The following is a 24,301-nucleotide window of genomic DNA, read 5'->3' on the forward strand; positions in this document are numbered from 1 at the left end:
CCCTGTCCCAAAGTTGGCGGCGACATACCGCGGCGGCGACGGCATGGTTGGTCAAACCGACGCTTAGGGCCTCTTACGGCCACGCTACACTACCCTAATTTGAGCACTCTCCTGCTAACCTTAGCTATTAAGTGTCTTGACAATCGGCAGAAGAACCTTCACTCTTAGAGCGCCAATTTGCAGTCAAGGATGTAGAGCTAGTGTTTAAGCCTATGTGACGAGATAAAGACAAGGAAGGGAAGAGATAACAGGGATGAGGAATAGATAGCAGCAGCAGTCTTGGCAACTCTGCACTGCCATTTGACAAGCGTCCGGCCAAGGTCAGGGTTTCCCTACCGACCAGAGGTCACTTATGGGTGACTAGATGGGCAATCGTGACAGCTTATGGTGGTACTATGCGCAAACAACAGAATTCAACAACAATCTAAACATACAGTAGTTTTCTTTAAAATTATCTCTACCTACTAGCCATCGTTTGATATCTATTTATCAGGTGGTGTTGGTGTCATGAATTTTTACAGGAAGTGAAAGCTTCAAATTCCGCCCGGCAACGATTTGTGTCCGTAAGCCTCGGACCAAACAGAGCAAACACAGGCATCTTCCTCGAAGTTACGTCAGATTCCAGAATCGCGGAATCGCCGAGACAAACCATCACTTTTCTCACAAACCCATTCCAGGAACAGACCACTCTCGGTCGTCACTGTCGCATAGGGACGCTCTCAAACAACTGAACTATCTCACACCTGTCGTCCCGCTCTACACCAAGCAATCTCTCGGCCAACACAAGCTCAAGAAAAGTACAAACACCATCACCACTGCCAAAATGCCAAAAGAACGCTCTATCAACCCCGTCGCCGCTCAACACAAAGCAGACAAGAAACAACAATTGAAAAAATCAAAACAAAATGTCCAAGCCCAACGTAACGAAAAGCTCGCCCGCCGCAACCCAGAACGCCTACAACGTCAAATAGACGACCTGAAATCGCTAGCCACAACCCAACAATTGCGACCAAAAGACCAAGCCACACTCGATCAACTGGAAAAAGATTTGAGGGCAGTAAGGAAAGCGAGGGATGTGTTGGGAGAAAAGGCACCGGCGTTCGCGAAGAGAAGAGAAGGAGGTGGTGTCCAAGAGGGAAGGAAAAGGAGGAGGGTAGAAGAGGAAGATGGAGACGAGACTGATGAGGATGTGAGGAACATTCCTATGCCCAAGGATACGCCGCCGCCCGTGCCGCGAAGAAATCAGCCTCATCAGTTGCCGAACAAACCCGCTGTGTCTGCTGCTCCGGTGGTGGCGCAAACGACATACAGCTCTGCACCTGTGTTGCGCAATCTCAAGGAAGAGTCGAGAAAATTCGTGCCCACCACGGTGGCTCAGAACATTACGCGACAAAAGGGTCAAGGTGGGCGGTTGCTAGAGCCGGAAGAGGCGGACAAGCTGGAAAAGGCAGGCTACAACGATGCCAGAAAGGTGGCCGATGAGATGGAGAAGGAGGCAGAGTTCGAGATGATGGGTCGAGGAGAAACAGCTGAGAAGGCACTCAGACATGTCGAGATGGAGGAGGTCGAAGACGAGGGCATCTGATCCGCTGATTACGTCCTAGCGACTACTGTAACACGTATCCAATTGCATACCAATACAGTGAAGCACTGATTACATCTCGCAAGTGTAAGGAATGCACTCACAGGTGCTCGTGGAAGAAATTCAACAGTATCAGACGGTTCACGCACGTCTTGGTCAACTGACTTCGATGTGGCTCTGCCAGAAAGTCGCGACCACAATGAAACTACCTTTACCAACATCATGACGGCCACTGATAGGTTTACCAAGCGCAAGAACCATTACTACGGTTGATGCAGCATACCCTATGCTACACATCAGCAAACCACACGGCCTTCCTAAAGAAATGGTCACAGACCGCGGCACCCAATGGGACTCTGGGTTCTTCCGCGAGCTCTCAAAACTCCTCAGCATCCAGCAATCAATGTCATCAGCATGGCATCCTCAATGTCTCTCCCTTCTTTGCAGACCGTGGGCGCAATATGCGCAGCCTTTCACCAGACCAGCAGGCACCATCACCTTCGTCAAGCGATCGCGCGCCCGCGCCTGTCAGACTTCTGAGAGAAGACGTGACAGGCTCCGCCCGGCGAAGAAACTTGACAACAAGCGCATCGGCCCCTTCAAGATTGAAAAGAGAATAACAAACGCGTTCTTCTCTGCTTACTACTCTGCAGTCATACAAACTGTGGAATTGACGTGTTTCAAGATTATTTACTGCCAACCACTTGATAGAAGTCGGCGAATCCCGGTAGATGCGGAGATGCGGGAGTGATCAGATCAGCCGACCGTCACTTGCGTCAATCACCACAATTCAACTTTCTTCCTTCCTTTCCAACAATCCTTTGTAGAACGCGAAAAACCAAATACATGCGGCCCTACTGCAGTCTCCTTACAACTTCCATCCGCCGCACTTTCTCGAAGCAATCACCACGCATGGCCCTCTACAACAGCCCAGGACACAGCACCAGCACCAGCGCAGCAATGTCGTCCTCTACACCCAATAAACGCATCTTCGCCCCCGGCGGCACAAACGACTCCCAGCAAGCCCAACAATACACAAAAGGCAGTCTCGAAGCAGACCAACTCGACCCCAACCCGCTTACCCAATTCGACATATGGTTCCAACACGCCAATGCCGAAAAGGTACACCAACCCGAAACCGTCACTTTGAGTACTGCAGAACTACCATCGGGAAGAGTAAGCGCGAGAATGGTATATTTGAAAGAGTTGGACGACAAAGGTTGGGTGGTGTACAGTAACTGGGGCACCAGCAGGAAGGCTGCAGATGTAAAGAGCAATCCTCATGCGAGTTTGACTTTTTGGTGGCATGAGTTGGAAAGGCAGGTTCGGGTTGAGGGAAGGGTGGAGAGAATGACTAGTGAGGAGAGTCAGGTATACTACGACACGCGCATCCGTGGCAGCAGGATGGGTGCTTGGGCGAGTCAGCAGAGCAGTGTGCTCAGCAGTCGTGAAGAGCTTGAGAAGCAGGTTGAGGACGTTGAGAAGAGGTTCGATGGGCAAGACAAAATCCCTGTACCGGAGTTCTGGGGTGGCATCAGAGTCATTCCGGAGATGGTCGAGTTCTGGCAGGGAAGACCCAGTCGCTTGCACGATCGTTTCAGATATACCAGAGATGAGAAGAGTGAGTCTGGATGGAAGGTCGACAGATTGAGTCCGTAAGTCAAGCAATCAAGCAAAGTTTACAGGCTCCCTTGAGTAGCGACATGTCCCTTCCTGGCCCTTGGGACCCGATCCGCTTTACCGGATTCGTGACACTGGATGGCTTCTCGCACGCTTAGCAACACATAGCGCGAATCCCATCTCGCTTCCTCTCTTGTACGACAACATTGGTAAATTGAGTTCTTGGACCTCGGAGACCATCGACACACTGGCTTACCGACTGGCCTTCGAGAAAACCCAGACCCATCTGAGCAGTGTCGCTAGCTTTCACTGGCCATGGATTCATGCCTGTCAGGGCCGGGGTAGTCTGAGAGCTTGCCCTCGACAATCTTGGCCTTGTTCTCGAGGGGGAAGGTGACATTGGCTCCTCTCTACTGTCGCTCAGCCTGATCACATCAATGTCGCAGAAGCTTGGCCCAGAGACTACCTTGTGTGATGGAAAAAAATATTGGAGATATTACCCTAACTCACCACGCGCACTTACTGGCTCCCTCGCGCGATCGATCCTTCGTCACCTCGAGACGGGGCATCAGACAGCTTCTCGACTGCAACCCACCTTGGCGATTCAGCGTGACGGAAGAAAAGTCTTCCTGGCGACGGGTTGTAGCAGAGGTCCGCATCGGCGCCTGTGGTTCGATGGTTTCTCACATTTCTTTCCTAATGCGGTAGGTGCATGCGGGGAGCTTGCTCCCCTAGGAGCGCACGTTTCGACGGTCACACGTCGGCGTCTCTCCTTGCGAGGAGCTTCCAATGCTTTCTAGGTCTGCAACCATGCCTTGATTCATTACAGGATCTGCCAGAAAGAGAGGACATTATCGAAAGCGGGTCCTCGCCAAGGACCGTCTACAGCCACGTTCTGATGATCACCTTCGTGGCTTTCACCGCTGTCTGACTCGGAATTTTTGCTGCCATCACTCTCTTCTAAACAATTCGAGTCCGAACCAGAATCGGAGTCGGAGTCAGAGTCAGAATCGGAGTTTTCCAGGTCTACAAGGTCACTAGGATTGCGACGTTGACCCGATGTGGTTATGAGCATTGGCTCACGACGACTGAGAATGGTATTGCTCACAGCAGCTAGTTGATTGTCAGCGCAAGTAAGCTGTGATTAAAGAGAAGGATGCTCACCATGACTGGCATGCAGAGCACAGTCTGGTTCTATACGACCTTCTCTCGAGGTCACATCGCACCAAACCCTGACCTTGCCATCTGTTCCGCCAGCCCAGATATCAATCTTTCCTTCAGGATTGCTCGCGACGTCGAAGGACAGCTTAAGTGTAGTAAGTGCACAACGTCCAGTCACATAGCTTAGCCGCTGTCCGGTGTGCCTGATATCGTACACAAGTAGAGCATCGCTCTGACGTTCGGCGACGAAGAGGTAATTTCCACATGGACTCCAAGCAAGTTGGCTGACACCGTTGCCTCTAAGCAGACTGTCTTCTGCGTCATTGAACTTCAAGTCGAAGGCGGCCACAGTCTCTCCTTGTCCGGCATTCTCAAACAAGCCTACTTGACGATTGTACGTTCCTGCGGCCAGGATGTTATCAGCGGACAGAGCCAATGAGGAAACTATGCCGCCAATGCCTGCAGTATCGGCACCATAGAGTTTCCTCGCCTTGCGACCTTTTCTTGTAGGATACTCGTTCACCGGCCCTCCTCCAACTTCTATATCGAATAGAGCGATATTGTCTTTTGTACCAGCAATGAAGCGGGTGTTGTCAATGAAGAGCAGGGATGATGGCGAAATGTAGGCTTCGGTAAGAGGATTCTGCCATGTATAAGATGCGTGTGTATATGAGAGATCGAGAGCGTTAGTCAAGCGAAGAGGTAGGTCTGGCTGAGAGGTCAAGAGAAGGGTACTCGCAGGGTTGGTGACATCGAAGGCGGGGTGAAGGGTAAAGGATGAGAGCTTGATTGGTGAAGGAGCAGAGCAATAGGGTGAGACTATTGCCGGCTTCTCGTCGCCGTGGAATGAGGGACTTGTGCATGTTAGCCAGAGGCATAAACAACCACAGACGAAAAGGAAACAGATGATGGAAGAAAGAGAGATTGAAAACAGTGGTGCCTTCAGCATGATCCTTACACTGCAAAGGTTCTCAATATGAGATCCTCGTTATATGTGACTACAGCGGTGCCATCGGCTGACAGAAGGGCATGGCGGAAGCAATTGCTCTCGTTCCTGTCTAAGGAAGTCGCGACGCCGTAAACTTGTTCAGCCCAGCCAGGATGCGTCTCGTCGACGGTGCAGCGATATTTGTCGCCTGTTGAAGCAACACATCTTATTTCGGACTGCTTCTCTACAGCTGGTGTAGAAGTCGCAAGTCCTTCTTCAACCATGTCGTCGTCTCGATAGAAAGGCCCCAATTGCGGAACTGCGGAAGACGTCGGAGCGTGATCGGTTTCGAGCACGAGGTCGTAGAAGAACTTGTCATGTACAATCAGCCACTGACACGGACCGCGAAGCAAAGAGCTCGTTGTGGACCCTCGGACAAGGTTGTATGAAGTGTTGAAAGAAGGGCGTGCACACGAAGCGAGACGCGGAAAGAATTCCGTGAGCGGCAGGGAAATATAAACTGTCGGCGTGGGGCACCTTCAGCCTTCAGGACAGCTTCATGCTTTCCACACGTCGACACTTTCTCACTCGCTTCTCGAAGACATTGAGAGTCGCCAGAATGAGCAGCCAATCCCTCCCAACTCGCGGGGCCAATGGCAGTGACAGCGAGACAGTCCAGGACGAACGCACCGTCCCTCCAATGGGCATGACGTCTTCGCAGTTCAACCATGCCGCAACACAAGCGATTGGCGACATCACAAAGTACTACGACAACATCGCCGAACGACCCGTTCTTCCTTCCGTCGCCCCTGGATATCTGGCTAAGATCCTGCCGCAATCACCGCCCACCGAAGCCGAGAGCTGGGACAAGATCCGCGCCGACATGGAGTCCAAGATCATGCCCGGCATGACGCATTGGCAGAGTCCCGACTTCATGGCCTTCTTCCCGGCCAGCAGCTCATATCCAGGCATGATGGGCGAGTTGTGGTCGGCTGCATTGACCGTGCCCGCCTTCAACTGGCTCTGCTCGCCCGCCGTCACCGAACTCGAGACAATCGTCATGGACTGGGTCGCTCAGATGCTTGCACTGCCCGAATGCTTCTTGTCAAAGGGTAAGGGCGGCGGTGTCATCCAAGGCTCTGCTTCCGAAGCCATTGTAACATGTATGGTCGCTGCTCGTGAGCGCTTCATCACGCGGACTCTGGAGAAAGAAGGCATTGTCCTCACTGAAGAACAAAAGGAGGACCGTTCTGCTGAGATCAGAAGCAAACTGGTTGCACTGGCTACAAAACACACACACAGTTCCACCCACAAGGGTGCGAATATCGCTGGCACGAGATTCCGCAGCATTGACACTCAACTGTCGAATGCTTTCGGTCTGCAAGGTCGCGAACTCCGAGCCACGATCGAGAAGCTCAAGTCTCAGGGGCTGGAGCCTTACTTCTTGACCGTCTCTCTGGGTACGACAAACACTTGCGCAGTCGACGATTTCGCCTCGATTGCAGAAGTCAAGAGAGACTACCCCGACATCTGGATACATGTTGATGCCGCCTACGCCGGTGTCGCCCTCGTCTTGCCAGAATACCAACACTACTGCAAGCACTTCTCTGCCTTTGATTCCTTCGACACAAACCTCCACAAATGGCTCCTCACAAACTTCGACGCTTCCTGCCTCTTCGTCCAAAACCGCCGCGATCTCACCGATGCCCTCTCCATCACTCCCGCCTACCTCCGCAACGAATTTTCAGATCAAGGTCTTGTTACTGATTACCGCGACTGGCAGATCCCTCTGGGCCGCCGTTTCCGCGCTCTCAAGGTCTGGTTTGTCATCAGGACTTGGGGTGTGGAAGGTCTTCGCGCACACATCAAGCACCATCTTAAACTCGCTGACCTCTTCGTTTCACTGGTGAAATCACGTAGCGATCTTTTCACCATCATCACACCTCCTGCTTTCGCTTTGACTGTATTGACAGTCAACCCTACACCAAAGCAGTCCGCACCCAAACCCTCGAGCACAGAAGGTGAACCTGATGCTCAACATACTGTGCCATATCAAGACAGTCATGTGGCTATCATCCCCCAACAGCCAGATTCCGATACATTGACACGGGCGAACGAGGTGACGAAACAGGTTTATGAGATTATCGACAAGGAAAAGAAGGTATTTTTGACGAGTTCGTTGGTTGGAGATGCTTATGCCATCAGAGTTGTCAGTGCCAATCCATTGGCGAGTGAAGAAGGTATCCGCAAGGCTTTCAGGTTGTTGGTAGAGGCTGCAGAGACTGTGCTTGACGTCAAGAAATAGACAGGTGGTATCACTGGTGCTGGTAGATTCTCCTCTCATGATTAAAGATTTTTTCCGAGCTATGGAACAAACTCTCCTCAAAACACAACCATGTTCCGTGAGCACACTGCTCGTTTAGGAAGTTGCGATGGGGCATCTATGCATACGTCACGCGAGGCACGTCGACTTATCAGGGATCTCCATATGACCATCCTTCCCGACTGGCCACCAAGCTCACCCAATCTTAATCCTATCGAGAACGTATAGGCGTTGGTGAAGCAGCGCGTACATGCGTTGGAAGAGCAACCACACGGCCGCGAGGCGACGATGGCAGCGATACGACAAGAATGGGCGAATCTGACCTGTCTCGAACTCGAAGCCCTCGTCGAAGCGATGTCTCGATCGCATCGAGGCGTGTATCGAAGTATAAGGTGGCCATGCGAAGTAGAGTGGTGAAGGAGCGGCCGTGGCGAGGGCGAAGGCTGGCGTTGGGTGTGTCCTTGTGTTCTTCCTCTTGTTTCCACCTCTTGTTCTAACCGTTGTATCCTTATGTTCCACTTCTTGAATGGGTCTTATTTCGTACGTAGGAGTTGGTCAGGTTCGGCGATGATTGGTCGGGCGCGCGCGTCGTGATTCTATCGAGAAAACGAATAGAAAAGGGAACGAACATCAGAGGCGATCAAGCTTGGAGATTTTATTTCATAACATTTCGAATGCCCGGCGATGAGTAGATTTCCAGTTGGCGCTGACCCTTCCGAAGCATGTATTCGATAGCGCTGAAGTCCTTCTTGTCGTAATTCTGGTGCTCCCGGAACTCGGTCCTTCGAAGACGGCGTCAGCCTTTGGGAAATCAAGCACCTGTGGACAAAACTTACCGAGTGAACTGCAGGAAATTGGGTCTGACGTCCTGATCATGGTTACTTTGTGAAGAGAGCTTGTTATGTCATATGCTTACGGTAGGCTTCTTTCGTGTTTCACGAAGACATTTGCGGTAAAGAGACAAGACTTCGCGCTGAAGACCGGATAAGCGCGCCATGTTGATCAATCAGGGTATACTTCGGGTGGTTGTGCGCAAGGAAGGTGTATGAGATAATATGACAAGGGTGCCTTGGTACAATACTTAAAGAGTGGTATGTGAAATTGTGGTGGTTGTCACAGTCTCACAGAGTCGAGTCGATGATGGGGAGCTTTGGCATGACGCGCTTGAGCCGGCTCCGAGACCGCTCACGTCCATGTCGCAACACGTCGACGACTCAATCTCTTCACCTTCCAATCCATCACGATACCGAAGACGTCGCATATCTCATCCGTCCTCTTTCCAGAATGCCTACTCCTCGCCAAGTCTACGTTGCCGTCATTGGTATGACTTTTTGCACAACTGCCCCTCCACACCCCGCCATCCTTCTTCCACCACCCGTTGACAATCAACAATCAATCGCCATGGACTAACAGTACCCAGGTGTCGGCGGTGTCGGAAAATGCTTCCTTGACCAATTCCAGGCCCTTCGAACCCGCATGTCACAAGCCACATCTCCCACCTACCTCGATCTCATCTTCGTCTCGCGCTCGTCAAAAGTCCTCTTCAGCGAGAGCTTCCGCCCTTTGAACCTTGACACCGTCGAGTCCGATCTTGCCTCATCCAAGCAACCCATCCTCGAAGCCTCCGCTCTTGTCGAGTACCTCGCGACCGCCCCCGAACAGGTCATCCTCGTCGACAACACTAGCTCGCTCGACATCGCACGACAATATCCTGCCTTCTTGCGCAAGGGTATCAGCGTCGTCACTCCCAACAAGAAGGGCTTCTCCGATAACTATGAGCTCTGGAAGGACATCTTCGCCGCTGCCTCTAACGGTACTGGCAATGGTGGTTACGTCTTCCACGAGAGTACCGTTGGTGCCGGTCTACCCGTCCTCTCTACCCTGAAAGAGCTTGTCGAAACTGGCGATGAGGTTACAAAGATCGAGGGTGTCTTCTCCGGTACCATGAGTTTCTTGTTCAACAGCTTTATGCCTGTTGGTGGCGGTGGTGGCTCCTTTGCTGCAGAGGTCAAGAAGGCCAAGGATCTCGGTTATACCGAGCCCGACCCAAGAGACGACTTGAACGGTCTAGATGTCGCTCGCAAGCTGACCATTCTCGCCCGTCTCGTCGGCTTGAAGGTCCAGAACCCCACAAGTTTCCCTGTCCAGAGCTTGATCCCCAAAGAGCTGGAGTCGTGCACCAGCGGCGACGACTTCATGTCTCGCCTGCCCGAGTTCGATGACCAGATGGAGAAGCTGAAGCGAGAAGCCGCTCAAGAGGGCAAGGTCGTCCGTTTCGTCGGCAGCATCGACGTCGTTAGCCAAAGCGTCAAGGTCGGGCTTGAAAAGTTTGACGCCAGCCACCCTATTGCTGCCCTCAAGGGAAGCGACAACATCATCAACTTCTACACCAAGAGATATGGTTCCAACCCTCTTATCATCCAAGGCGCTGGCGCTGGTGGTGAGGTTACTGCTATGGGTGTTACTGGTGATCTTCTCAAGGTCCTCCGTCTACTCAACTGACGCCAGGATAAATCTAAGCTGTAGAAACGCTATGCAGATGGGAAGATATGGATACAGAAAAGTTTCTGAATATGAATGATCAATCTGATACTACATCTTATCGTTCAGGGAGTTGCGCCGTGCTTTCGGAATCCTCAACTTGGTCGGATCTGCAGGTGCTTGACCATCATCTCTCCTTCCTCTTCAGCTCAAACAACGAGACCTCCCATCATTAGCAACGTGAACCTCATAGGCGGAAGCATGAAAAACATTCAGCCACAGCTCTGCACCCTTTGACAGGGACGAGCCACGAAATGCAGGGATATCATGATACCATCTGATCGAGATCAGAAAAAAACTTCAATGTTGCGACGTCGAGCACGCAAGAGCGGCTCCGTCGACTTTGCAGCCATGTAACATTAGCTACGAGACATGAAATGATTATAATTCAGACCTTCATCTTGCAATCTTCCCCATGATCGTACCGTGTGATGTTGAAGCAGAGCAGAGCCTCAGTTGAGCCTCATGCGCTAAGAGAAAGTGTTGGCGGGGGCATGCGACGAAAGCGGCGAACCCCGAAGACAGCTGAAAGGTAAAACAATTGGAGTGTGAGAGTGAGATGAAGAGATAACAAACGATTTCTCCATATTTAGAAGCTACTTCACTCCTGTGAGTCGAACATTGTTGCTGTTTCTTACCTCATCCTCTTTCGACCCCTGGTCGACGTCCTTTTTAGAAACAAGCCTCCTCCTATCACCGACCACATTTCGCTAGATTACATCCAGACCAGCACAATGTCAGCTCCTCGTCCCTTCATTACATGCCATGTCCTTGAGACGGTCTCGGGTCGCCCGGCGCCTGATATGCGCGTCACTCTCTCGCTGCTCTCCCCACAATGCTCCAACTCGTCTACACCTACCGTCTTTACCGCATCTACCAACTCCGACGGCCGCGTGACCGCCTGGCAGTCCAAGGGCACCGTCACCACCTCTGAGCTCGACCACCTAGTCAGCTCACTCAAGTCCGACCTCAAGGATGATGAGCAGATGAACTGGAGCTTAGTCTTTGCGACCGAGGAGTTCTACGGCAAGGGCAAGACCTTCTGGCCTGAAGTCGAGCTCAAGTTCTGCACGAGCAAGGATGAGAGACACTACCACGTTCCTCTGCTCTTGGGTCCCTGGAGCTACACTACCTACCGTGGCTCGTAGGCGAAGGGCGAGAGTTTCGACATTGAAACACGACAAGAGCATGATTTACGAGATACCAACAGCGAGCCCAGTACGATGGCAGGGGCCCAGGGACGAAGGACAATTGCCGATACTCAAGTACAGGGGACAGGCAGACAGCGAGAAAGGGTTGAAACAACAAACAAGCTTCGCTCGGAAAGACTAAAGCACACTTGCAGAATGAAGACGGTTCCACGACTGAATACCATCTCATAAATATCTCTTCACTCCCCCTTCTTGTTCCTAACGTCCCTGCTCATCTGCGCCCAATTCAACACCGTCGTATTCAATGATGCCATTGAGGTACTGTTGTTTTTCAATGTAATTGTCCACGGCTCTTTTCACGTCCTCGTAGGCCTCGTTGAGCAATTCTCTGGCTATTCTGACGCGTGTGTCTTTGTCCAGTAGGCGTAGGGCGTCTGAGATGGCAGGGTGCGCGGTGGGAGTGAATGTGTTGAGCAGACTCGAGACATCTTGGCCATTGGCGGGCTGGAGCGAGGACGGTGTTTGATGGGATTGAAGCGCGGGAGAACTGGTGGAAGGGTGATTGAGCGCGGACGCGAAGGCCCTGTCGATCTGTGCGCGATTGTAAGCGGCTCCATTGCGTGCGGGCGGCTGAGTGGTGGGTGTCGACGCGTGCGAGATGGGGTTTGCGCCGGCGCGCAGTGCAGAGGAAGGTGTGGGTCGGTCAGAGCGAGGTGTGTCGTTGATGCCGTTCAGTCTCGGTGGTGCAGCGGCAACACCACCATTGCCAAACAGGACGGCAGCGGCCTGCGCGCCCAGGTTTCCTCCATTGACTGCTCCCATGCCTACGGCGCCTTGTCCGTGGCCTTGTTGCAGTCGTCGGCAGCCGGTTTGGTTCAAGACGGCTTCCAAGACCGAGACGGGCATTTGCTCCAGCTCTCTACACAGGTAGCCGCCAGCGTTTTCGGCCTCGACGAGCTGGACGACGTGTTCGTTGAATGCGACACATTGTTTGAGATGGGAAGTTTTGCGCGAAGTGCTGTTGTAGGCGACTTTTTTCTCTATGCACCACTTGCACTGGACGGCGCGTGATTTTCCATCCGAGTCGCAGTCCTGGAATTGTCGACTGGCCCAGGCTTGTTGAGGTGGCATGGCGAGATCAAAGTAGGCGAGTCGTTTTCGACCTTGATGGAGATGTTCCGAATGTTCTTGGGAGTTGACAACCGACTGAGACGTTGTGGCACTGGCAGAAGTGGTTGTCGACCAGTTGGCCACGCATCTCTGCCGCAGTTTAGCATCCAATGGCCCGTGCCCGAGAGCCAAGCTCACGCGTTGGGATTGTGACTTGCACGTTCAGCTCTGTCAACTGTCACGTTCAGCTCTACCAATTGTCACTTCAGTTCGAAGGCAAGGAATTGTGTACAGTGGTCAAGGAAAATTAATCTATTTCATACTTCTTCCTCTCATCTGGAGGACCAAGTGATAGCTGCCTGAATTATGCAAATGTAAATGTCCATTCCTTCAACCTTTTTCTCCCGAGGGTATCGCTAAACTTCGTGTCTGGGACAACTGGCAGATGACGAATTTACGTCTCTACCTTCGGAACTACCTTGACTCCTCGGCGACGTCGATGCCCTGGAGCAAGAAGTCCGTGGACTGTGAAATTGTCAGTCTGACTGACATTTGACGAAACTATTTCCAACAGAGAGAAGATTACTCACCTTTCAATCTTCGACCAAGAAGTCTTTCTCCTCAACGGGATCTTCGAATGGTCGGACGACAGCATTCCCCGCTGGGAATGTTCGGTCTGCAAAAGCACAGGAAAACATGCACCCAATCCAAGCTTGACAAGCCACTCTCTATACATACCCACCGCATCTTTGCCCAGCCCAAAGAAGAAGAAGATCAAAAGCCCACACCCGAGATTGGTCCAGCGATCGTACAAGACCGTAGATGGTATCACCACACTGGAATTCCAAGAAGAGGGGTCATGGATGGTAGAGAAGGAGAAGGGCTTGGCACCTGGGGGAGGAACTTGGACGACGAGGATGTAGATCTGGAGAGGGGTGATGCCGATGAGAAAGACAAAGGCGATGATGAAGAGGCGGAGGAAGCGGGAGCGTGTTGTGTTGCTGCTGGCGAGGATGGAGTTGAAGGAAGATTTGTATTTGAAGAGGCGAATGATGACGATGACTGCGAGGCATTGTGATCAGTGATGGTTCAGAAGGAGAAATAGCAGTCGATAATCACCAGCAAAGTAGACGGCAACAGCGTTGGTGAGTAGCAGTGGCAGAGCTGTGAGCGTCCAACCCGTCCAGTCGTTTGTGATGAACGGTTGACAGCCAGAGACACCGGTGAGAGCGAACCGATTGAACTGCACGATCCACTGCAACAGCATGGTAAACAACGGCAACACCACACACCATACCATCTCAACCGCTGTATTCCTTCGCTTCTGTGCTTTCGTCGGCCCAAGTAGATTCTTCTCTGTGTTCAGCACCCTGGCAAGTGCACGCAACAAGCACAACACTGCTGCTGTCAATCCGGGACTTCTGGCTCCAAGCAGCTTGATCTCTACATCACAAAGACCTTGACCGTCATACATGGACCGCATGTCAATATACGGCCATATGATGACGTTGATTGCAGTCATGAAGTTCATCAGCATGACCCAGAAGACCATGCAAATGGCTGCTGTGTTGCGGTTGCGGAAATGCCATATGAGAGGTGGAAAGTTGAGAATGAAGACGAACGGGGCGAGGACGGCGAGGATTATTCCTTGAGGGATGATGTGCGTTTCGACAATCATGTAGTTCTCTGGTGTAGCCATTGCTTGAGGCTTGGGGGCGAGGATCGCCGTCGTGGATCCTTTGCGGAAGTTGATGTTGGTGCTGTTGGTAGACCTTCAAGAAACGGGGGAGGATGAAAGAGATTCTTTGAGAAGCATGAAAGAAGACATGGGGGAGAAGGAAATAGTGATGGGAAGGTACTTGACCGTGAGTGATTCTGCTGAACCACCCTCAATAAGCCCAATAGGCCTCAATAACCTGAGACAAGACGAACAGGCCTGAATAGCTTGCCAGTGCAGAGTTGGCAAGAGCGACGAATGGCGAGTTGACATTGGGAATATGCTTGTTGATTTGTGCAAGTGTTTCGCGTCAGTCTGGGGTGAGAGTGTTGTCTGAGAAGCCCCAACCCGGACACCTACCGAATTGGGTGTTCAATAGGAAAAACACCACAACAGATATCGCTACGGTTCGAGAACCTCAACGGAATGTTCACATGATCTGGTTTGGTGTCTTGACGCCTTCAGACAACCTCCAAAGGTGCATTGGTGTGCAAATTGAATGAATTTTGCTCATGATCGGCGTTTTGATATGGACATGAGGTATGGTACGTGAGTTAGCATCTACACAGCCTTGCGACCGAAGACCTTGATCCTCGAAATACCTCCGTCGGGAATCATGACGAGCTTCACAGAGCCGTAAGCCTTGTCTTGCACCTGGCTCAATACACTACCCTCGTAGACATGTTCAAAGTCCGGACCGGTCTTCTGCGGCGACAGGATCTCAACCCAAGCGGAGGAGTCGTGCTCAGGAGCCGTTTCGCTGGCAGGGGCAGCGAATACCTGGACCTTTTGAGGGAAGTTGCCACGGAAGTGTGCAGTATCGATGAGGAGCTTCTCAATGATGCCCGAGACACCGAGCTTGATGATGCACCAATCGACGTGTACACCTCGAGTGCGCTTGGTCTCCCATCCGTCGCCCATATCCTTGCCTCTGCCAGGAAGCAAGAGGTTGTCTTTTGTGCCGAAATGCTGATCCGAGCACTTGATGGCCACACCTCCGTTGACGATGGCAGCAAGATCAAAGACGGCAGAAGTGTCTTGAGGAAGAACGGCTTGTACATCGCCAAAGAGTCTGAAGCGAGCGATACCGCCGTCTGGGAACATCTGCAACCTCACATGGGTGTATGGTTTCGTTGTCTCAGGAAGCAGCCAGGCGTGTCGCTGACTGGGTCCGCACTCTTGTATCGGCAGGATAGTCTCCCACTCGCCAAAGTCCTTGCTCTTGATCTCTTCCTCGCGATCGTCGGATGCGAAACATGCTTGGACAGCAACTTCGGGAGCGTGGTTGCCGTTGAAGAAGGCAGTGTCGATTTCCACGCCCTTGACTCTGCCGGAAGCAACGCCTAGACGGAAGACGACCCAGTCGAAAGGTTCGGTGTTGTGACGGCGTGTTTCCCAGCCATCGTACCAGGCGCCGCTGAAGACGAAGACGCCGGGTTTGCGAATGGGTGCCGTGGGAGTGGTGAGGTTCTCGGCGGCGGCGAACCATTCGTCGGAGAAGGAGAGGATGCGCGAGCCCAGGGGTTTGCTGATCAGGTCGATGCTGGTCGAGCCAAAGGTGGCTTGGATGTCTTCGACTGCGATGGCTTTGACTTGGCCATTGCTAACTGTGTCAATTGATTCGGCGTGGATCTCCATGGCGACGTACTGTTGATGTCTGGTAGGAAGAAAAGAGGAGAAGACAGAGACAAAGAAGCACAAGAAAGAGCGAAAAGTTGTCGGGTTCACACTGATTGTTGCTTACTCGATGGATTGATTTCCTATCGAGTAACACCCCGCCGTATCAAGATACGGAGCTCGCCGCGCCCGCTGATCGGTCCCTGCCAAGCCCTGCAGTCCCCGACACCGCTGTCAAGATTGCGGAGGTCGTTGCGGAGAACGATGTAGGAAATCGCATGCGACGGGAAACCCATTCTGTTGTCTGCTGCTGTACCGGCTGTCAAACTCTCCCGTGCAATCTTGCATCGGCAGTGCTTTCAACATTTGATCCATCTTCTACGGCGTGTCCAACACCCCAGTCTCCACGGAAGGATGATCAATGGCAATCCGCACCGCAATGAGGTAATTAAGTCCGGAAAGAAGAGGAGCAGGACAAAGGCACGGAGGTGACCGCGAAAAGACGGTGTTGCTGCTCACACGATGAGGGCGTCCACGCCGTACAGGACGCCCTCTGAGTTGCAACCTGAGGAAGCAGAACTACCCCGCTGACTCACCGCTGCGACAAAAGGAACATCTAGTGAGAATCTAGAGGGACATTGTCGGTGATAGAAAAGAACTAGGAATCGTATCTCGGGGGGCTTGTATATAATATATGGTGCACTCAAGCTTCGACACCGTGATCAAGACGGATTCAGAAGGTGGCGTACCTGCCTCAGGAGATCGCCTGCTTGAACGGTGTCTTGATGCTCAGACCCATGCGCCTTCTCGTATCCTACGAGAGCTCGCTCGAACATTGGTTCTGCTTCCGCTAGCCTGCCCTGTTTGGCATAGAAGTGGCCTAGGTTGCTATGTACATGTGAAACAACAAGATGCTCAGACCCAAATGCATTTTCTAAGCCTGCCAGCGCTCGGTTTTGCATCTCTTCTGCTTCTTCTAACCGGCCCTGGTCGCTGAAAACAACGCCTAGGTTGAGGACTGTGTATAGAGTGCTCGCATGCTCGGGCCCAACTGTCTTTTCGAACCCTGCAAACACCCGCTCGAACATACGTTCTGCTTTTTCTGGACTGCCCTGAGCCTGATAGAGAAGACCCATATTATTGAATGCTTGTAAGGTCTGCGTATGCTCTGGCCCGTGTATCTTCTCGTATCCTGTAAGTACTCGCTCGTACATCTTCTCTGCGTCTGCTAGCCTGTTCTGCGCTGTAAACACAAGGCCCATGGTATTCAACGAATCAAGAGTCGACGGATGTTCAGGGCCGAGTGCGAATTCAAATCCCGCTAGTGCTTTCTCGTACATCTCTTCTGCTTCTGCTAGCCTGCCTTGAGCCTGATAGACATTGCCTAGACCACGGACAGTGGCGAGGGTAGATATGTGCTCAGGTCCAGATGCTCTCTCTTGTCCTACTAGTGCCCGCCTGAGCATCCCCTCTGCAGCTGCAAGCCTACCTCGGGTTAGATAGGCAATGCCTGAGTTGAAGATGGTGTCGAGGGTAGACGTGTGATCAGGCCCGAGCAGAATCTCTTTTCCTGCCAATGCTCGCTCGTAAATTTTTTCTGCTTCTTCATATCTGCCCTGATATCTGAAGATATAGGCCAGCTGAGCAAATGCGTGATATTCATCGATGCTGAGTCTCGCGTTTCTCTCGTCTTCGACGAAGCGCATAATTGTCTGAGCATGTGGCAGAAGTCTCCGTTGTAGAATCAAGATCTCGTCCGTCTCCAGGAGTGGCATGGCTTGTCCGACTATACAAGAAGCCAGCCGGCGGAAGTCGCCTTTCTCGCTGTCGTGCTGAGCGACATGAAGGCACCATGAGTGAAGAGCAGAGTGCATAGCGTAGCTCCTTGTCTCCATCTTGCTCTCGACTAGCGAGTACTTAATCAACAGACCCATGGCGCGATTGAATTCGAGCTTGTTCTCAGCCAACAGCAACAGCCATTTTGGCACGACGACGCGTGAAGCGAGCGACTTGCTCGTAAGATATATTCCAGGTCGTTAACACACTCCTTTCCGAATCTTCTTGCAAGCAATATTCATCTTGCTTTTCCATCAACTGCTGCCAGGATCACCAAGCAAGGGAAATCGTTCATCAACCCAGCCGCCTCCATCTCAAAGCAAATGGCCTTCTCAGCTGCTGCAATTCTGTCTCTCTCTTGGCCGTTTTTTATCACCATGTCTCCTGACAGAATAGTGCCATAGAAGACCTGAGGCGTATCATCTTCGCGATCGGGGCGCTGCACGATTGGAAGAGCGGACAGGCAATGATCGCAGTCGGTTTGGTTCCTCGGATGGAAGGCGTTCGATTCAAATAATCTGTCGTGCTGCGCACCCTGGAATCCGAAACGCTTGGCCATCCTGTGGTTGCTTAGTATTGCAGTCAGGTGTTGTGGGAGTTCGGGTTCCATCCAGACATGCTTCTCCCGAAGCGACGTGATCGCGCTCAAAAGAGCCTTCGGAGGCTTGTCCAGGTGACCCTTGCGATGGAGGCCATCCAATTCCAGCTTCCCAAGATCATACTGCACCACGCCCCCGTGTGTGCCTTCTGGTATACTCACCACTACGTCGCCTAGTCGAATATCGAGGGTCCGACTAGGTACACCGCCGCCGATGCCGACCATGAGACCGAACTTGATGGGGAAACTATGCATCATATGTACGGCGACAGTCGCAGCGGCTGCCTTGCCTTGATGGCCGCCAGGCAGGCAAGCAATAACCACGTTGTGTTGGCCAATCTTTCCCAAAGTATAGCTGTTGTTGTCGCCAGACTTCTGCTCGAGGGGTTCGTGCTTCTCATCGAGCATCATCACCATAGCCGCCTTCTCCTCGAAAAGAGCACAGATGACACCGATTGTATAACGTTCGCGAGACAATGTGACCTTACTCATGTTGTTAATGGGCATGAGGTCTGCTGTCGAGAAGAGAGGAGAGATTGCTTGTGGCAGGCGGTTGTGGTGTCCAAATGTTGAAAGTAACGATCAGCTCTGTCACGGGGGCTATGGCCTGCTAACGCAGCGGCACATGTATTTGGCACATTGAGCCTCAATATGTAAGGCCTCCTGCAGAATCAATAGGGCACCGAACGAGGCTTGGCTTGGCTTGCAGCGAATCCTGAGGTGCCAGATGTAAGCGATGCGCATCAGCGCTAAAGAGAGAGGACTGCGCCACAATAGGCAAACATCCAGCCAGTCACTTCCCTCTTCACTAGACTTGCCCGTAGATAGGAGAGCCCATCTCATGCAATCTAGAGATGGCTCGTCCAATGGCGAACCCTACATCGGTCTCACCCGCACCTCCAGTGGCTAGGCTTGCCCCTTCCAGGCCGGTGGCTGACCACTCTGTGTCGCCAGACACAAAGGTGCTCATCATACTCGAGCTGCTGCCACCTCCTTTCTTAACGGACATCTGTAATCCTCCCTGCTTCCTCTTTGCACGTTGCTCTTCCGCCTCTATGATCTCAACAAACGCTTCATCAATCGTGACGTCGGATGAGATTATTACTTTGGTACCCGACTCATATGCCAAATCAATGAGGGTGATGAATCGACGCACAAAGTCCAATTCAAACAGGCGAAATCGGCGAAGACCTTCAAGGTATATAACTTTCGCTTTGCGGCACAAGGCGTGATAGTCTGCTGCTCCGAGTTTGCCTTCGCAGAGTTGTGCTACTGTTGAAGATACTGTCAGGCTGTCTTCGTCGGTCTGCATAGCAGCGACAACAAGTTTACGGCCCATCATGACCGGAATCTCATGAGCCACTAGTTGCTGGCCGCCAGTTGCAGCTTCAAATGTCGACTGAAACTCGGCAGGATCGGTGAAGAACACTTTTTGTGTCTGTCCTTCCGACCTCAACAAGCGATAGTCTTTGGCTCCTCCTAGTGGCCAAGTCTCACACCTCTGCTTCAGCATTGCGATGAATGGTAGAAAAAGGTCGCGATTAAGTCCATCTTCATACAGCTTTTCCGGGGCACGATTTGAAGTTGCTACCATGACACCTCCAGCCGCCCAAAAGGATCCCATGAGGCGTTGCAGAATCATCGCATCCGCGATATCTGTCACCTGGAACTCATCAAAACACAGAACTCGACTTTCGGCATGGATTTGTCTGCCAATAATGGGGAGAGGGTCGGCGGAATCGTATCGGCTGGAGGAAGACCGGGCTTGGTGGAGGCGAGAATGAACATCGAGCATGAACTCATGAAAATGGGCCCGTCGCCTAGAGATGTGCGATGGCAAAGTAGAAGTGAACAGAGACGCAATGTAGGATTTGCCAGTTCCAACAGAGCCATGAATATAAAGACCAGTCGGCGGGGGTCTGTTGTCCGGACCGAAGCCATCCTGTATTTTCGAGAGGCGGTCGACTAACGCCAGCTGGGAAGGATTGGGCAGCAGGCGCTTATTTTCCAGTAGAAGCCGGTAGGCGTGCTGAAGAGAACCAGACGATGTGGACAGCATGACAATTTTATGGTATTTATCACGTAGGACAGAAATGCGGACGCTGCTTCTACGAGATGTTGCGCGGAAAGGCTTGGCATCGTCATATATCTCGTTGCTGTTTCTGCCGATATTCCATCGCTCTGCTAATCATGCCAACTGATACTCAAAATATCCAGCTGCTCTGGAATCAGACCTCTGCTTATCCCAAGGTGAAGTTTGCGAGACATGGTAATATTCTTCACCAGCATAACCGGTCATGGAACACCACCAACGAAAATGCGGAGAAGCGGATCGCGAGCTGCCCCTCCATTGCATCATCCGAGGGCCGTTTCCAGCCATCATAAATCATCATATTTGAGTAGGTCGAGGTCAAATCAGAAATCTACAAAGACAACTTCAAGCCGTTTCCAAAATCGACTTCAATCCATATCTGTCGTTCTCAACTTCGTACCGCACATCCACAGTTCTAGAAATCATGAGTGGTGAAAAGAAAACTATCCTGGCCTTTGACGCCTACGGCACACTTCTGTCTACCGAATCCATTGCAAAGAAGCTCTCATCGCATTTCGGACAAGAAAAGGCACAGACAATCGCAGCAACATGGCGCAAGTACCAATTGGAGTATACATGGCGTCTGAACAGCATGAGTACGCAATCCATCAAACCACAGTCCTATCAATGCACAGCCCCATCAATTCAGAGCTCTATCAATTCAGAGTCCAATGCATCCCTCCTAACACAACTTGCAGACATATATGAAGATTTCAGCAAAGTCACACTACGCTCACTCCGACACGCCTTGGCCGAGTCCTCGGTCTCTTTAGAGCAGGACGACATTGACGATTTGATGAAAGCTTACGACTCCCTCTCCATCTTCCCCGATGTAGCTCCCGCACTCGAAGCGATCGTCAAACAGTCCAATTTCTACCCTGTAGTGTTCTCGAACGGTACACACACGATGGTGTCCAATTCTGTCAACAAGTCTCCTGATCTGTCCAAACATGCGTCGACATTCAAGGATATCGTTGTCGTGGAGGAGCCGAAGAGATTCAAACCTACGCCTGAGTCGTACACTCATCTTGCGAAGAGTGTTGGTAAGGATCCAAGCAGTAAGGAGGATATGGCTAGTATGTGGTTGATTAGTGGAAATCCTTTTGATGTTGTTGGAGCAAGGGCGGTTGGTATGCAGGCTTGTTGGGTTGACAGAGCGGGCAATGGATGGCAGGATGGTCTTCTCGAGGGGGAGATTGGAGGACCGACAGTGATTGTCAGCAGTCTCGAAGAGGTACCTAGCAAGGTATCTGGAGTCTTGCCAGTGCAGTGAACGCTGTGAGAGCAACAAATCCAAGATCTCTCGAGCCTGATTAGATCGCTGTATATGATATGTATCTGACATGCTTATCGCTTTCCCCACACCTTCAACCCTGCTACCCAAGTCTGAAGCACTTCTCCCTCATCGTTCAACACCACAAAGTCGGCTCTCCTTCCTTCTTCCAGCTTTCCCCTGGTCTTGTCCCCCATGAACTCCGCCACGTTCTCGGTTACACATCTCACTGCTTCTGCGACATTACATCCACTCCACTTCATGATATTCTGTATGCATTCCTGCAGACTGGCGCATCCACCCACCAGTGTATCTGTCCCGTCGATCGTCACCTTTGATCCGGTCTTGCGTTGCTTGAAAGGAATTTGTGAATGTCCAGGGTAGACGCCATCGTCAAGTCCAGCCAGCTCGATGCTATCGGTAATGAGTATGCATTTTTCTGGGTTTGCTCGGAATAGCATCGTAGCCACGCTTGGATGCAGATGATTGCCATCAGGTATAATTGTGAAGTATGGGCTCTCCAGACCATCGGTATTTGCAATCGTGACGAGTCCAGCAAGCCCAGGATCGCGATGATGTAGCGGTGTCATGGCGTTCAATGTATGCGTCAGCGCTGTTGCTCCAGCCTTGACTCCTTCGAGTCCTTGATCGTAAGTCGCTGCACTGTGTCCGAGCGATACTTTGATGCCCTTGGATGTGAGCGACTTGATCAGGCTTGTCGATTGTGAGAGTTCAGGGGCCAGGGTCACGAATTTGAGCACTTCGGAAGAAGATGCTGATTCTCCGTAAACCTCATCTGATGATTTGCTACCATCGAAGAAGTGATCTGAATTGTGGGCGCCTTTCTTAGACGGTGCTAGGTAGGGACCTTCTGCGTGAGCTCCGAGTAGGGATGCAGAGTCGTCGATTGTTCTGGGCTTCAAGGACGGCAAAATCTGTGGCGGGATACAGTCAGTATGACAGACTTCCTCGCATCCGTTCCTGGGGATGATCCATTGTCGAGACTTCCGTCCCCTACTGGCAAACTGCATAACCGCTTGCGATCGCAAAGGCTTAACCAATGGCTGTCGCTTTGTGGTCAAGCCACTGGAAAGAAACAACTATATTTGGACCTACTTTCTTATATTCATCTGATGACACCGTCGGAATGGTGGCCCAGAAACCAGTAACACCTTGAGTGACGAGATATTCAGCAGCTTTATCAATTTGACCAGCGTACTCTTTCTCGTTGTTGAAGTGGGTGAAGTGGAATCCTAGCAAGCCATTGGTATGGAGCTCAAGCAGACCAGGCGCAATTATGCCTTCCTCCAGGTCTACCGCATCACCGCCAATGTATCCAGTCCGAGGGAGGATAAGACCTGTATCATCCGAAACGACCAACTGATCTTCCACCAGTTTACCGCCTATACAAAGGCGGCAGTTCAGAAACGATGTGAACCAGCCAGACATTGTCGTTGAATATTGAAAGCAGGTAACAAGAATTAAAAAGTAGGGAAGAATACCGAACGTTGCGTGACGGATGTTTTCTTGAAGTCGGTATGGTCGCCGGGACCCCTCCCCCAGATGGAAGTGGGTGCGTCATCCGGCTGTCTGCGAACTCGCTCGGCTTCCAATGCGGAGTTCACAGCAACTTGACCAACGAAACATCAACCATGTCCAGTCCGATTGAAGTGCTCATCTTTGGCGCCGGCGCCGTGGGAGCCTTCTACGGTTCCAGACTTGCACAGGCTCCCAACGTCAAGGTGTCGTGCGTCTGCCGATCGAACTACAAGGCAGTTGCTTCCAATGGCTTCTCGGTCAGCTCACCGCAGTACGGCGACTACAAATGGAAGCCGACACGAGTATTTGCGAATCCGAAAGAGGCGGAGGCTAGTGGCGTCAAGTGGGAGTATATCGTCGTCAGCACAAAAGCGCTGCCAGATGTCAGCGACGATTCGAAGCAGCTGGAGGGACTGGTCCATGATAAGACGGCCGTCGTACTGATACAGAACGGCCTCGGTGTCGAAGATGCATATGCGAAACGCTTCCCCTCTGCCTCGATACTAAGTGCCGTCACGGTCGTGTCAGCTGCACAAGAGCAACACGGCGAAATCAAGCACAACCGCTGGACGCGCATCAACATCGGCCCCTACCTCCCAGACTCGGCCTCCTTGAACTCGTCCGACGCCGAACAACGGAACAACAAGTTCGCTCAACTCTTGCAGCAAGGCGGGGTGAAAGACGCGGAAGCCTACACACATGCCAAACTCCAGCTCGTCCGATGGCACAAGCTCGCCATCAATGCCAGCATGAACCCCAGCAGCGTTCTCAGCAACGGCAGCACCAATGCAGAGATGGCAAAGGACGATGAACTCTCCCGTCATCTGGCTGGAGTCATGGCCGAGATACTGACGACAGCACCCAAGATCATTGGACACGACTTCCCGCCCGAGTTCGCCAGTGCCGACAAGTTGCTCGCCAGTACGAGAAAGAACACATCCGGTAGCAGGCCGTCCATGTGGCTGGACTGGGAGGCAGGCAAGAAGATGGAACTGGAAGTCATACTAGGCAATCCTATCCGCATTGCTAGAGAGAAAGGTTATGAGATGCCGAGGTTACAGACCTTGTATGCATTGCTGAAGATGGCTCAAACGAACAGGGACAAGCAACAGGCCAAGGCAAAGTTGTAAGAGTTGAATTTGATTGTAGATAAATCATTTTATCCTCGTGAGACTATTGTGCAACTCTTTTGTGATGCGATCACAGATTTATG

The 24,301-nt window shown here is 51.9% G+C and overlaps 18 protein-coding genes across 18 annotated transcripts; 9 read left to right on the plus strand and 9 right to left on the minus strand.

The window, feature by feature from the left end:
• The first annotated feature begins 654 nt into the window (after nucleotides 1–654).
• M438DRAFT_302589 (uncharacterized protein) lies at nucleotides 655–1,784 on the plus strand. Its single transcript, XM_029902137.1, has one exon. The coding sequence runs from the start codon at nucleotides 824–826 to the stop codon at nucleotides 1,583–1,585; it is 762 nt and encodes a 253-aa protein (XP_029757424.1). The 5' UTR covers nucleotides 655–823; the 3' UTR covers nucleotides 1,586–1,784.
• M438DRAFT_77644 (uncharacterized protein) lies at nucleotides 1,730–2,513 on the plus strand. Its single transcript, XM_029910311.1, has one exon. It carries the CDS (start codon nucleotides 1,869–1,871, stop codon nucleotides 2,331–2,333), a length of 465 nt encoding a protein of 154 aa, XP_029757425.1. The 5' UTR covers nucleotides 1,730–1,868; the 3' UTR covers nucleotides 2,334–2,513.
• M438DRAFT_348112 (pyridoxamine 5'-phosphate oxidase) lies at nucleotides 2,356–3,505 on the plus strand. Its single transcript, XM_029906059.1, has one exon. It carries the CDS (start codon nucleotides 2,495–2,497, stop codon nucleotides 3,239–3,241), a length of 747 nt encoding a protein of 248 aa, XP_029757426.1. The 5' UTR covers nucleotides 2,356–2,494; the 3' UTR covers nucleotides 3,242–3,505.
• Nucleotides 3,506–4,346: 841 nt separating this feature from the next.
• Nucleotides 4,347–5,575, minus strand: M438DRAFT_279792 (uncharacterized protein; the record flags this gene model as incomplete). The annotated part of the gene is made up of 2 exons (XM_029901112.1): nucleotides 4,347–5,217; nucleotides 5,322–5,575. The coding sequence occupies 2 exons, from the start codon at nucleotides 5,573–5,575 to the stop codon at nucleotides 4,347–4,349; spliced, it is 1,125 nt and encodes a 374-aa protein (XP_029757427.1).
• Nucleotides 5,576–5,997: 422 nt separating this feature from the next.
• M438DRAFT_324546 (uncharacterized protein) lies at nucleotides 5,998–7,596 on the plus strand (the record flags this gene model as incomplete). The annotated part of the gene is made up of 2 exons (XM_029903061.1): nucleotides 5,998–7,263; nucleotides 7,378–7,596. The coding sequence occupies 2 exons, from the start codon at nucleotides 5,998–6,000 to the stop codon at nucleotides 7,594–7,596; spliced, it is 1,485 nt and encodes a 494-aa protein (XP_029757428.1).
• A 90-nt stretch (nucleotides 7,597–7,686) lies between these two features.
• Nucleotides 7,687–7,842, plus strand: M438DRAFT_279933 (uncharacterized protein; the record flags this gene model as incomplete). Its single annotated transcript, XM_029901124.1, has 1 exon — nucleotides 7,687–7,842. One exon carries the CDS (start codon nucleotides 7,687–7,689, stop codon nucleotides 7,840–7,842), a length of 156 nt encoding a protein of 51 aa, XP_029757429.1.
• A 427-nt stretch (nucleotides 7,843–8,269) lies between these two features.
• M438DRAFT_279853 (uncharacterized protein) lies at nucleotides 8,270–8,611 on the minus strand (the record flags this gene model as incomplete). The annotated part of the gene is made up of 3 exons (XM_029901116.1): nucleotides 8,270–8,396; nucleotides 8,451–8,482; nucleotides 8,531–8,611. The coding sequence occupies 3 exons, from the start codon at nucleotides 8,609–8,611 to the stop codon at nucleotides 8,270–8,272; spliced, it is 240 nt and encodes a 79-aa protein (XP_029757430.1).
• Nucleotides 8,612–8,898: 287 nt separating this feature from the next.
• On the plus strand, nucleotides 8,899–10,116 carry M438DRAFT_279758 (uncharacterized protein; the record flags this gene model as incomplete). Its single annotated transcript, XM_029901110.1, has 2 exons — nucleotides 8,899–8,935; nucleotides 9,035–10,116. 2 exons carry the CDS (start codon nucleotides 8,899–8,901, stop codon nucleotides 10,114–10,116), a joined length of 1,119 nt encoding a protein of 372 aa, XP_029757431.1.
• A 467-nt stretch (nucleotides 10,117–10,583) lies between these two features.
• On the plus strand, nucleotides 10,584–11,434 carry M438DRAFT_77732 (Hydroxyisourate hydrolase). Its single transcript, XM_029910312.1, has one exon. The coding sequence runs from the start codon at nucleotides 10,890–10,892 to the stop codon at nucleotides 11,301–11,303; it is 414 nt and encodes a 137-aa protein (XP_029757432.1). The 5' UTR covers nucleotides 10,584–10,889; the 3' UTR covers nucleotides 11,304–11,434.
• Nucleotides 11,435–11,564: 130 nt separating this feature from the next.
• M438DRAFT_279987 (uncharacterized protein) lies at nucleotides 11,565–12,437 on the minus strand (the record flags this gene model as incomplete). Its single annotated transcript, XM_029901132.1, has 1 exon — nucleotides 11,565–12,437. The coding sequence occupies one exon, from the start codon at nucleotides 12,435–12,437 to the stop codon at nucleotides 11,565–11,567; it is 873 nt and encodes a 290-aa protein (XP_029757433.1).
• Nucleotides 12,438–13,002: 565 nt separating this feature from the next.
• On the minus strand, nucleotides 13,003–14,094 carry M438DRAFT_279979 (fungal pheromone STE3G-protein-coupled receptor; the record flags this gene model as incomplete). The annotated part of the gene is made up of 2 exons (XM_029901130.1): nucleotides 13,003–13,478; nucleotides 13,536–14,094. The coding sequence occupies 2 exons, from the start codon at nucleotides 14,092–14,094 to the stop codon at nucleotides 13,003–13,005; spliced, it is 1,035 nt and encodes a 344-aa protein (XP_029757434.1).
• Nucleotides 14,095–14,694: 600 nt separating this feature from the next.
• Nucleotides 14,695–15,771, minus strand: M438DRAFT_399267 (putative Allantoicase; the record flags this gene model as incomplete). The annotated part of the gene is made up of 1 exon (XM_029909404.1): nucleotides 14,695–15,771. One exon carries the CDS (start codon nucleotides 15,769–15,771, stop codon nucleotides 14,695–14,697), a length of 1,077 nt encoding a protein of 358 aa, XP_029757435.1.
• Nucleotides 15,772–16,472: 701 nt separating this feature from the next.
• Nucleotides 16,473–17,456, minus strand: M438DRAFT_279941 (TPR-like protein; the record flags this gene model as incomplete). The annotated part of the gene is made up of 1 exon (XM_029901126.1): nucleotides 16,473–17,456. The coding sequence occupies one exon, from the start codon at nucleotides 17,454–17,456 to the stop codon at nucleotides 16,473–16,475; it is 984 nt and encodes a 327-aa protein (XP_029757436.1).
• A 368-nt stretch (nucleotides 17,457–17,824) lies between these two features.
• M438DRAFT_279857 (purine and uridine phosphorylase) lies at nucleotides 17,825–18,676 on the minus strand (the record flags this gene model as incomplete). The annotated part of the gene is made up of 1 exon (XM_029901117.1): nucleotides 17,825–18,676. The coding sequence occupies one exon, from the start codon at nucleotides 18,674–18,676 to the stop codon at nucleotides 17,825–17,827; it is 852 nt and encodes a 283-aa protein (XP_029757437.1).
• Nucleotides 18,677–19,478: 802 nt separating this feature from the next.
• On the minus strand, nucleotides 19,479–20,231 carry M438DRAFT_237166 (uncharacterized protein; the record flags this gene model as incomplete). Its single annotated transcript, XM_029899478.1, has 1 exon — nucleotides 19,479–20,231. A coding segment is annotated over one exon (753 nt), but the record flags the coding sequence as incomplete, so codon positions are not given.
• Nucleotides 20,232–20,614: 383 nt separating this feature from the next.
• On the plus strand, nucleotides 20,615–21,916 carry M438DRAFT_324575 (haloacid dehalogenase, type II). The gene is made up of 2 exons (XM_029903062.1): nucleotides 20,615–20,872; nucleotides 20,975–21,916. Exons 1-2 carry the CDS (start codon nucleotides 20,701–20,703, stop codon nucleotides 21,547–21,549), a joined length of 747 nt encoding a protein of 248 aa, XP_029757439.1. The 5' UTR covers nucleotides 20,615–20,700; the 3' UTR covers nucleotides 21,550–21,916.
• M438DRAFT_399271 (Metallo-dependent hydrolase) lies at nucleotides 21,258–23,107 on the minus strand. The gene is made up of 2 exons (XM_029909405.1): nucleotides 22,666–23,107; nucleotides 21,258–22,484 (listed from the first exon to the last, which is right to left on the minus strand). Exons 1-2 carry the CDS (start codon nucleotides 22,996–22,998, stop codon nucleotides 21,624–21,626), a joined length of 1,194 nt encoding a protein of 397 aa, XP_029757440.1. The 5' UTR covers nucleotides 22,999–23,107; the 3' UTR covers nucleotides 21,258–21,623.
• A 50-nt stretch (nucleotides 23,108–23,157) lies between these two features.
• M438DRAFT_348122 (2-dehydropantoate 2-reductase) lies at nucleotides 23,158–24,287 on the plus strand. Its single transcript, XM_029906060.1, has one exon. It carries the CDS (start codon nucleotides 23,202–23,204, stop codon nucleotides 24,216–24,218), a length of 1,017 nt encoding a protein of 338 aa, XP_029757441.1. The 5' UTR covers nucleotides 23,158–23,201; the 3' UTR covers nucleotides 24,219–24,287.
• Nucleotides 24,288–24,301: the final 14 nt, after the last annotated feature.

This window comes from Aureobasidium pullulans (genome assembly GCF_000721785.1).
Source record: "Aureobasidium pullulans EXF-150 unplaced genomic scaffold scaffold_19, whole genome shotgun sequence".
In the NCBI taxonomy this organism is placed as follows: Eukaryota; Fungi; Ascomycota; class Dothideomycetes; order Dothideales; family Saccotheciaceae; genus Aureobasidium; species Aureobasidium pullulans.